This window comes from Pelophylax lessonae (assembly GCF_965119305.1).
Source record: "Pelophylax lessonae genome assembly, chromosome: 5".
In the NCBI taxonomy this organism is placed as follows: Eukaryota; Metazoa; Chordata; class Amphibia; order Anura; family Ranidae; genus Pelophylax; species Pelophylax lessonae.
In genome coordinates, this window is record NC_138772.1 from 140,734,433 (window position 1) to 140,746,861 (window position 12,429).

Sequence of the window (12,429 nt, forward strand, 5' to 3'; positions counted from 1 at the left end):
AGAAAAAAAGGACGTCAATTTCGTTTGGGTACAGCGTCGCACGACCGCGCAATTGTCCGTTAAATTCACGCAGTGCCGAATCGCAAAATAGGCCCTGGTCAGGAAGGGGGTAAAATCTTCCGGGGCTTAAGTGGTTAATGGGCCCCGAGGACCGGAGTTGAGGACCACTGCATTAGAACATTGGTGTGCTGCCAGTGAATTGAGTACCCAAAAAATTTCAGGGTACAGGGTTTGTGCAAGTATTTGAGGGTCTACCTATACTGAATATTGACATTGGTGCTCCCACAAAATGTTCATATTAGGATTTACACAAATTTCAAAAGTAAAATAAGTACCGATTTCATATTAGCTACACATGGCTGACACCTCCAGATTCTTGCACCTCAAGTCCTTTGTTTAGTGACAGGTCTGTCATTTAGTTTATTACTGTCACAAGGAAGCTAACATGCCCCCTATGTGACGGTATAAAAAAGTAGAGATAGGTGTTCCTTATGAAGGGACATCTGTTATACCTGATAGCTTTTCTGCTTGCAGTTCATGCAGATAGGGGACACAGAGCCCTTAACCTACTTTTTACTGTGCCACTGATAGCTCTGAACCAGAAATTACTCAGGGTTGAGCACTTATGGGCTCAGTGTAATCTGAGGAGATCAGGAATTGTTAAAATGGTAACAGACAATGATAACTGTAACAGATTAGGATAATCTTTTTTGGGTGTTATAAATCCCTTGAAACTGTATTCTGCATAAAATGAATAATGTGATGTGCAACCTCACAGGATTAGGGGGCAAGGCCAGACACTTGATTCAAGACGCTGGATTGATATGTGCATATTACATTTTCCTCGGATTTAAAGCACCCAGGACACTTTTTTGGGTAACAGATCTGACTTCATGTTCACTTTAAAATATTATTATAGAATTTCAAACTGTAACATAATCGCCTTCACTGCAGCAGAAGCAGCTGTTATATCCTCATTCGAATCTCTGCATACCGAATCTCTGCATAACTCTGCATACCGAATCTCTGCATAACTCTGCGTACCGGCAAACTACAAGTAATATCCAGAGCATCTCTCTCATAAAAAACCTTAGGACCCTCTGCTGTATTAACTCCTTTATCTATCATACTGATTGGGCCTCTTCCATTAACAACCCGACTTGGGGTAATCTTTCACTCCCTGATTTCCTCACAGTGCCCAGTGCAGGACTCTGGTCCTCAAGGGGACTAAAGTTCCTACATCAATTATTTCATGAAGATACAATTTGAGATTTTTGTGCCATACAAATGGAATTTGGGGGACCCTGCAAAGCAGTTTCTCTTTTATTACCTGTGGCATGCAGTTCAATCTCATTTTAAATTTCTAACAGCCCCCTTTGGAAAACTTTTACTATCCTCGGATGAGACCAAGCTAATTTCCAGGTAATACCAGGAGCTCCTTGGAGCTAAATTAGTACCCCATTCCTGAATTAGATCCATGTGAGATGAGCGGATCTCTTGAATATCTGAGGAAGATTGGTAGGAGATTGAGGAATTTTATATGACCTCGGTAATATACTCTAAAGACAAACTCATACTACTTAAGTTGTACCACCAAACCTATTCTACTCCCCAGCATGTATATATTTTATAGATTAGCCTATCTCGCCACTGTTTTCACCTTTTTCAGTCTGGCAGCGGACTTCTTCCATACCATGTTGCTGTGTCCTTGGATACAAATATTTTGGTTCCAAATCTGCAACTTCCTTAAGTTAGTAGTAGGACTCCTGAATATCCAGTATCCTAAAGTTTGCCTGTTGGGGTTGGTAGAGGATCTCTTGATTACCTCCCATGCTAATAAAATATGAATGTGTATTCTCTATTTCTATGCTAAAAAGATTATTTTATTACATGGAAAATATCTCTTTTGACTACCCTTTTGGAATGGAAGCAACTGATCAACCCCTTTACGCTGCTGGGCTGTAAAAAGCTGGGCTGTAATGCCTAAATGTCACACATATATTGTACATCGCTGGGCTGGTAATGTTTATGTGCTGGGAGTGCGCTTCCTGCCTAGCTCCCAAAAACAACTTCCGGTCCCGAGAAGGCTTCAGTAGCCCGCGGGACATGCTTCTGATCATGTGACCACTTTGACAGCCAATCACAGTGGTCACGTGATCGCCAATCCTTCCCACCCCCCTGGGCATTAAAAGCTTTTAAAGGGGGTACCAGGGCGGGCACGAAGGAGTTAATGCTGCCCTTCTATTGTATCAACTTACCTATACTACTAGGGGTATGCTGAAACATTTTGCTGAAATATGGGGCCATTGGATCAATTCTTCTTTTACTGTCTGACCTTGCTGGGTTTCCTGTAGACTATGATTTCCTTTTGTCCAATATATTCCTATAACTCAGACTGTATAACAAGATATATTATGTAATGATTGTGCAACCTACATACCGGACACGGACACTGGCAATGGATAATAGGTATTTAATTAAGACAAGGTGTGGCGCTATTAGTCCTAGAGGACTAATAGTGCCACACCTTGTCTTAATTAACTTTCAGTGAACACATATGAGAGTGTTTTGTAGGTGGGGCGGCTTAGAGGTTTTAAAACAAGAATACAACAGCATAGCAGCTCACAAGACTCAGGTTTTCAGACTAATGGTTAAAAAGTGTTTATTGTAATTGCATTTTACTCCTTTTTTTAATGAAAACAAAAAAAAAAAAAATTACCATGATCAAAATGTTTCCAATGCAGTGGACGTTCTGGTCATACACAGACAGTGATTATAGCAGTAGATCGCAGATAAGCGATTCTATTCACTTGCATCACCAAACTGTCTGCAAAACCTATGTTTGTGGTAAGCATGGTCCTGGGATCACACAATAAAACAAATACAAAGCACCAATTCAGTTTTACAGATTCATTTTAGGCACTGTATAACCTCCCATTATGATGTAAGTATGAGATCTTCTACAGAGGCAAAATTACAGATTCGAAATACCAGAATTTACGTGACCCAGCAATCAAAACACATTTTTCACTTACACTGTGTTATTCCAGAAGGAATTTGTTCCCTTTATATTCCAGGTGGAATTTGTTTTCTTAATATAGTTCTTCTTTCCCTGGAGTGTTCCACGTTACACAACTTTAAAAAGTGTTTGCTTTCCATTGTCTATATTTTACAGTAAGGTAGCTTATTGAAAGGAAATATATGCTTTTGCAGTGTTTTTTACATAAACATATATGTAAGAGATTATTGTAAATTAAATAATCTGATTAGTACATGTTACCGTTTTATAAAAATAGTTTGCATTTAAACAGGCTTCGCTTCCTCTACTGTAGAGCTGCACAATGGTTCTGCTTTATACTACGCTCTCTTACAATAAAAGACTATAAGCCAGCTTGTATATGCTCGATGGCTTGACACCACTCCACAGCCTGCAATAATGCTTCTTCTGGAACTTGGATACACAATCCAGCTGGACACTAGGGAGCCTTCTTTCCACACCATTAGCAGTATAGACTGATCTCTATCATGGCAGGGTACTACATGCATATTTCTCCTTCACTGGGCCACTTCGAGCCAACACGTACCTAAATGTAGAAGCCTATCTATACTTACTTTATAGCAATCCTCAGATTGCCCACAGTATCGCCCTATGAGGACATCATTATTCTTGTCCATCCTTGGGAACTTGGATGCTCGCCTTTTTTTTTGTGTATAGCGCAAAAAAAAAAAATTACACAGGTGATCAAATACCACCAAAAGAAAGCTCTATTTGTGGGAAAAAAAGAAAAAATTTTGTTTGGGTACAGCGTTGCACGACCGTGCATTTGTCAGTTAGAGTCACGCAGTGCCAAGTTGAAAAAAGTGGCCTGGTCTTTAAGGGGGCAAATCCTTCTGGTCTTAAAGTGGTTAAGTGGACAAAAAAACGAAAAACGGACCAAATGACAGATTTTCGAACTATTTTTCAGCTGGTGTATGGCCAGCATAAGAGGCTTTCACTCTTGCCTTTCAGCTGTGTGTTCCAAGTTCTGCAAGGGTGTTATATATGCATTGTTTGTATGTTATTTCTATTTGTGCAAGGTTCCTCCCAAAGACATTCCAATATGTTAATTGGCGTTCTCTGAAATTGGCTCTAGTTTGAGTCTGAATGTGGAGGGAACATTTAATTGTAAGCTCTCGAACAGGAACTCTGCAGAGTGTTGCCTATTATATTGCCACCATATAAATAACATTGTATGTGAACATAAGAAATAGGTTGTGTTCTTATGAAAGGTAAGCAGAACCAATACACTATGTAAAGATCCTAATAAACCCCGACTTTTTGTCTATTCTCCAGATGACTTTGAGTCCAAATTCCCCTTTCACCCAGTGGAAGACTTGCCGCCTCCAGAATTATATGAACCAAGTGAACGGATTTATCCCAGCAAGTGCCCCTCAGGTGAGTTGCTGCTTGAATAGTAAAAAATGCCATGGAGGCACTAGAAACTATACCGCTGTTCATGGAAACTAGACGTGTATCTTCTGTTTCTAAGCTCTTTTACAAAAAGTGAACCTTCCTATGGTCTTTTCACATTCTTTTGTCACAGCAGATAAACAAATGAATGAATCTAATGCTCAAGACAAACATTTGAATGCATAGCTGGAAAACATACAAGGTGTCATAAGGCTGATGCACATGGATGCAATTAGGCGTGCACTGCCAGAATTTGGCATATTTCCATCCCCCTGGTGTCACAGGTGTCTCTGTACAGCCACGGCCGCCGCCCTGTATAAGCTAATAACAGGCTGTGGTTGTATGCTGGTATCCACACATCCGAGTGGTTACACGTAAACAGGGACATAAACTGTCTGCATGCAGGGGTGCACATCTCTCTATGCATGTAACCACTCATGTGTGCAGGTACCAGCGTACAACCCCAGCTTATCATTAATTTGTACACATGTGGCTGCACACCAACACCTATGACTCTGGGGCACAGAAATATGCAGAACTCTGGTGGTGTGAGCCTGAAAGCATCCATGTGCACGAGCCCTTACTTATAGACTTACTTCCAGTTCACAGACCTCTGCCACTATGCATAACTAGGAAGTTAGTTAAAGCAACCTAGGTTAGCTCTCTGCCTATTGGTCAGAAGTGATAATGCTGACTCCTTGTCCAATTAGCAGGCAAGTGATGGAGAAGTCACATAGGATGATGCATTGCTGAACCAGGGAATAGATGTGTCACTTACCTGGCTGTGCATTGTGGTGGCAGTGCATTCATCTCAGGACTGGCTAAGCAGAATGGCAAATCTTTTGGTAGGGAGAATATGCAATTCTCAGACAAGTATTTAGCTGTTTGCATGTATTTAGAGAAATACAGCCTTCTAAAAATATTATAAATAACAAATTGGTAACCCAAAAGAAACTGCGCAAATGGTGATATTCGATAATAAATTATTAGTCAAATGTTGATTATATGTGAGGAATTGCTTCCATAGTGCAAGCTGCAATAAAAACGTGTATACGCATAAATAGTGAAAAAGGGTGAATATATTGCGCTTAAACACCTAAAACACAACCAAAAAAAGTGCTTGTGTGCATAAACATATAAATAAATAAATAAATATATACTAGTGAATAAATATATATGAATAAATAGATAAATAAATATATGTTGTGAAAAAGTCCTTAGTGAAATATATCAACAGTCCTTAAAGTGCCCAGTGCAATACGGATCTCTCAGCAATGACTGGAAATCACTTTAGCTTCAAGTGAGGGACCTCCACCATAGGGACTTTCTCCACCCAGTGCTCAGGGTAAATACTTCTTACCGAAGCTGGTGGACCCCTTAATTACAGGGGGTCTAAAACAGCATATAAGGTCCACAAAATGCCTCCAAGCTATCCTTCAGGTCCCTTAATATGGCTCAGCTCGCACAAGGAACTCCAAGTATTTCCAGGGTGGTATGGTATGGGGAAAAAAGATAAGGAAACTCCGATAGTGTAGTATGTTCTAATATTGGGGTTTATTAATAGAAATGCACTTACTCAAACATCATGTACAGAATGCCTTCATGGGGTAAATGCAGCATGGGTTCGGTGTACGGGACGCTCCTCTGTTCCTCCTCCGGAACTCCGGGTTGGTGATACGTAGGAACAGAGGAGCGTCCCGTACACCGAACCCATGCTGCATTTACCCCATGAAGGCATTCTGTACATGATGTTTGAGTAAGTGCATTTCTATTAATAAACCCCAATATTAGAACATACTACACTATCGGAGATTCCTTATCTTTTTTCCCCATACCATACCACCCTGGAAATACTTGGAGTTCCTTGTGCGAGCTGAGCCATATTAAGGGACCTGAAGGATAGCTTGGAGGCATTTTGTGGACCTTATATGCTGTTTTAGACCCCCTGTAATTAAGGGGTCCACCAGCTTCGGTAAGAAGTATTTACCCTGAGCACTGGGTGGAGAAAGTCCCTATGGTGGAGGTCCCTCACTTGAAGCTAAAGTGATTTTCAGTCATTGCTGAGAGATCCGTATTGCACTGGGCACTTTAAGGACTGTTGATATATTTCACTAAGGACTTTTTCACAACATATATTTATTTATCTATTTATTCATATATATTTATTCACTAGTATATATTTATTTATTTATTTATTTATATGTTTATGCACACAAGCACTTTTTTTGGTTGTGTTTTAAGTGTTTAAGCGCAATATATTCACCCTTTTTCACCTTCTAAAAATATTAGTTGCCTAGCTGTCTGCAGCTTTATTATTTTCCCAGTCACTGACAAAGGACAAGCATGCATCCAATAAACTCAAAACTCCTTACTGGAATACTTTGTTCTAGGTTATTAATTATTGAAGTTATTGGAATAAAATAATTGCTAGCAAATTAGCAATGGCAGACTGTGTGCATTACCTTTAAATGCAGATTTCTTCATTTTTAGCAATCTATGATTATAAAAGTAATAAGAAATGTGCCCATATGCATCCAAACAAAAAAAACCTTAGGGTCCATGCACACTTGGCATAGAACATGCTGCTTAAACTGCTGTGTTGTCTTTTTTTTTGAGCCTGTAGAAGCAGCTTTATGTTAGCCTATGTATCCATGCACATTAGGGTGTTTACAGGCATATTATCGAGTGCTTAGAGGCAGAAAAAAAAAACCTTCAGAATCACGCTTTTAAAAGGTGCTTTCGGACAGGAAAAACGGCTAACGCTCACAAACGTGACAATTAGAAACAGTCGGCGTTTTCAAGTGTACATGTGTACATTGAAAAATAAACTGAATGTTTTGGAAAAAATGCTTACTAAGCAAATGCTCTCCTAAACTCTTGTGCAATATGAGCCACTATGAGCGTTTTTTATGCAACTTATTTCTGCCAGAGCTTCTGCCATTTTTTCTACTCCTAGTGTGCATGGACCCTCCATATTTACAGCATAGGGCATTAATAAAATGACATGTTGCTCTGCCTTTGATAGATCTTGCATTAGGTTCCAGCAGTTCTTGTTTGCTTTCCCACTTGAACATTGTTTTCTACAGTATCTCAATATGGCAGTGTGAACCAATAACTTGCCAGTCAGTTTTTGGGTCATGGGTGAAACTTTGCACAAACAAAAGGAGGGAATACAAAACACATACAGTACTAAGATATGCTTGCTGAAGGGTTGAACACACTGTGTTAACCACTGTGCAACAATCATATCCAGGTTTGTCCTGGTCCTTTGCAAATATTTTTATAGCTTCTTACACATGCCAACAGAAAAGTATAATAATGTATAAATCTAATATAAAGTTATGTACACTTAGTATTTCCTATACTGAAAGTGTGCTGTAGCAGTAACTCAGCAGAGTGACTTCTGATCTGATCAATCAAACCAGCACAATATGGATTGTGATTTCTTGCTGAAGGTTTCTGCATTTGAAGTGCTTGTACCCTTACATATACCCACTGAAGTAACTGGCCTCTGGTGACAGAGATGAAACAAATCCTCTTACATAACTTGTACCTGTTTATCTGCAGTCCTCTTTTCTCTACAGCCTTCTAAAGCACACATTTTAAACAGCATTTTCTCAGCTCTAAAAGCAATGGGCTGGGATACCACACTGCACAGCATAAAGCAGGGAGCTGAATGTAATCTGAGTCCTGGGGGACACGCCCCACTCTACACAGTCTTGTAGGAAACATACACAGCTGAGGCTGTCAATCATCTTCCTTGTGCTTGGGGGGGCATCCCCCCATATTCTGTAGTGTTGGCATAGACTGAGCATTGCTCAATGGTGGGCCGCGGTCCGATTTGCTGTCCTACCTGTACCGCCGCAGTCCCGCTGTTTAGAAACCGCCCCCCCCCCCCAAGCTTCAGCCGCTGCCATTCTCAGCAGAGTGAAGAGCACCAGGCTATACAGTTCTGAATGGTGGGCGAGGGAGGGAGCTGCAGTAGTTAACGTTTCAAGTTAACCAGCAGATGATTGGTTGCTAAGACCCAGGACCTAGCAACCAATCACCTGCTGGTTACCTTGAAAACCATTTAGGACTGTATGGCCCGTTGCTCTCGACTCTGCCGAGAATGAGAGCAGCCCAAGCCTGAGGGAAGAGTTGGCTCCTGCTCACAGCTCCCCACTCTCCTCTGTGTAATTAGAAGAGTAAATGGGCAGAGGAGAATGCTGCGATGGGGGGGGGTGGGTACTGCTGTGGGGGGCTGAAATGTGAGGGAGAACACCACTGTGGGGGTAGTCATATGAAGGGGGGCTAAGATGTGAGTGGGGGCAGAGGACTCTGCTGTTGGGGGTAAATGTGAAGGGAGGGGGGCAGAGGACATCACTGTGGGGGGTTAATGAGAAGGGGGGGGGAGAACAAATACAGATAAAAATTTCCCAGTTCAATTTGCTAACCAGTTTGCTTACCAACCAAATGAACCTGTCTAACACTTTGCGTCAAAACATGGGTTTAGTTAGCACACATTTGCAAACGCATGTGTAAGCTGCAGGGCCACTCCACGGCACCCTGTATCACCTGCAGTCCTAACTCTTGTAAATTTATAAGAGTTTCCACAGTGGCAGCACATGAAAGCTAATGGATAGATAGGGGGCAGGTGAGCCTGGAGGTAGCCCAACCCTCCTAAAGGTACATGGGGGCACAATGGACGCCCAGCCAATAGAACAACAGCAAAGGCATCCAGTGTGTCCACTCACCAGTATACATGAACAACAAAGAAAATGGCCTCTGCCCACACCTATAACTGGCCTTCATAGCAAAGAACACATGGAAGGGCAACGCACATGAGACAAATACAGATCAAAATCTCCCAGTTCAATTTGCTAACCAGTTTGCCTACCAACCAAATGAACGTGTCTAACAGTTTGCGTCAAAACAGGGATTTGGTTAGCACACATTTGCAAACGCATGTGTAAGCTGCAGGGCCACTCCAGGAAAGAGTGGCACTGCTATTTGATGTTAATGTGAATGGGCAGACAGAGGACATTGCTGATGTGAAAGGGGAATTGTGATATGCGGGGGGGGGGGGGGGGAGGTTTAAGAGGAAGGAGGCTGTGATGTGAAGGATCTGAGCCATCACACAAACATGCAATTTCGGACCTCGGTTGGAAGAAGATTTTACTGATCGGACCACTGTGAATTTTAATTCAATACCCCTAGCATAGACTATCAGAAGTGACTCATGCAGTTGCTATCTGCACTCTTCTTCTTCTGCTATGGTGCTTTGGATTGAAGCTAGTACACACTGTAAACCTGTAAAATAATACGTATTTTTTTTTTATTAAACCACATTAAAGTGAGCTTTAGGAGAGAAAATACTCGCTGATAAAGATATTTAATAAAGACAATCAGCACAAGAAGAAGAGTTCAGTAATAGCATCCTTCATGTCTTCTTGACAAGTTTACCCCAAGTGATGGACTACATCCAAAGGAATGCAAAGTTGTAATCTTGTTTCTTCCATAATATTGTATCATCTATCATCTTGTTTCTTTCATGTTGCCAGGGCCCTCCGTCCCACCACCCCAGAGACCTCAAATTAGATGAGGCCATCCTTGCTTCAATGACTGAAGAACAAAAGGGAAAATGTCTGGAGAACGGAGAGTCTTCAGCGTCAGGGACTTGTCTAAGATACACCGAATTGTGTATTTGTAATCAGTGTGTAATTATGAATTGATGTCTAAAAAAGATACTACAAATGTACATGAGATATGAATACATTTACATTAGCTATGTAGAAAAGGACTGTAATTAGAATTTTAGCAGAGCTTGTGTAAATGCTGGAGTAAATTTGTATGTACCAATAACGGGAAATGAAGAGCTAATTGAATTGACACTGTAAGGGACACATCAATGCAATGTGGTGCTGCCTATAGAACTGTACATTTGTTACAGTTAATGAGCAAAGAGCCACTGATCATAATCACTAATATTTAACTAAATAAAGTGATAATCTGGCCACACATTTTACAATCTGATTTTTTTTAATCTCCTTCAGATTTACCAACAATTGTAGTATGAGGGCCTGCCTCATATACAGATGATATCCTTTGTAGGCCTTTGTACTAGTTGTTGGTGAAACTAAAGAAGGTTGTAGAATCATATTGTCAATATCACTGACAACAACCTGCCCATGTTTATTTTATTAATACTTCTGTGGGACTTGCTGGCTCACTTTCTTTTCAGTGGAGGAAAAAAAATCTGAAATGACTAAACAGTCACAGAGGTTTTCTGACATTTGGCCAGTTATCATAGGGAGTGATGCACACAATTATTTAAAGCAGGGGTTTCCAACCCGCAGCCCCTCTGGAGGGATGCATACAGCCGGGGCCCATCTGGAGGGATGCCGCACAAGCACAAAAGTCACTGCGGCCGACACAGATAATGCACGTCTGTAGGGAAGCCGGGGATGCCATGCAAACATACATTTGCTGCAGCCTACATTGACAAGCCAAGCAAATGCATGCCTGGAGGGATGCCAGGGCTGCCATGTTTGCAATAGCACCGATAGCAGGTGCACCTAGTAAGTAAATGCTGCATGGATGGATATAGTGGGGTGCTGGGGTGGGCTGTGCCCTCCCAGATTGCAATTGCATCCCCCCCCCCCAAAGCCACCATCTCACAACTCCCACACAGCACATACATTGGCTACATTTACACCGGTAATTAGTGCCAGAGTGAATTGTAGCAGCAGTTCCTCCTGCGGCTCTCAGCGGGTAGGTGTGGTTGCTGGCCCTGTTCACTATGATGACAATTCGTCCACTTTGTCTGCATCCAGTAGCGATCACCACAGGTAATTGCTGGATTTGTAGAGAGCTGCGAATAGGTGCAGTCGCCGGGTCTGTTCACTATAGTGAAAGTTTGCCGGCAGCCGCACCTATTTCGCAGCTCTCTACATAGCCAGCGATTACCTGCTGTGATCATTAATGGCCGCAGGAGGAACTGCTCATCAGCCATCCTTATTGTTAGTGTACTTTATGAGCAGCCCAATGCAATTTCTCTTCTTGCAATGTGGCCTAGGAAGGTCAAAATTTTGGACACCCCCGCTTTAAAAAGACAATGTGATAATGTCTGGAAAGGGCATCACCCGACCCCTTATACTTACCTTACCAGTGCTCCCTTGCTTCTCCTCTGCAGCCAGAGAAAATACCCGGTACTTCCAGGTATGCCAGAGCATGACATACTTCCCTGTGACAGTGCTCAGGCCCAGCTATTAGTTGCTAGGCCCAGGCTCTATCACATGACATCACCTCTTTCCCATGTTATAGACACAGTCGATCTTCACACTGGCTGCGGAGGAGCAAGAGATGCTGTCACTTTGTCCTACATGGACCTCTTTAAAAGAAAGCCATGCTCAACCCAACATGTTCAAGCAAACTTGTCAAGCCATTAAATGTATATAACACAAACCAGAAGATGCCCACACACACCTTAAATTCTTTGTAAAACATCTATGTGCATATAGAGGTCCCTAACTAGGGAGGAATTGTCTGCATTTAATAAATCTACTTTCAAGTCAAAGCTCCAAATTTGTGTAGACACAAAATAGTTCAGTCAGCGTTGACCCTTTTTAGTCAAACATCAGATAGTCTGTCCTTGAAAGATTTAGTTTGGTTTTGCACTGGCAGTGGTGTCCTAATCACCTTGTTGTGAACTGTTGAACAATACAAATAGGATCATTTTGTAAAATGACATGGTCATGGATTAAAGATTGACTCTCTGAGATCCATGAATATCTTTAAAAAAGAAAAAAAAAGTACTAGAACCCACTGGTATCCACCCTAAACAGTGTAGTCTATTAACTAGCATACACCCTAAACTGTCTAGCATATTACCCTTTAAGGAAAGTCTTGTTCCACCAAGAACCACTGACTTTGAAGGCTGCATTCACATGTCAGTGTATAATCGCGGGCAGAACCGCCGCGGTTCCGCCCGCGATTCG

The 12,429-nt window shown here is 41.7% G+C and overlaps 1 protein-coding gene across 2 annotated transcripts in view; it reads left to right on the forward strand.

Annotated features, from left to right (window-relative positions):
* The window catches only part of WIPF3 (WAS/WASL interacting protein family member 3), a 118,486-nt gene extending 108,109 nt beyond the window's left edge, over window positions 1–10,377 (forward strand). For both annotated transcript variants that reach the window (XM_082259585.1, XM_082259586.1), the window contains exons 7-8: window positions 4,334–4,435; window positions 9,994–10,377. In XM_082259585.1, the coding sequence (XP_082115711.1) occupies window positions 4,334–4,435; window positions 9,994–10,034 (143 nt within the window). In that variant the 3' untranslated portion in view covers window positions 10,035–10,377. The remainder of the gene's footprint in view (window positions 1–4,333; window positions 4,436–9,993) is intronic.
* The last annotated feature ends 2,052 nt before the right edge of the window (window positions 10,378–12,429 follow it).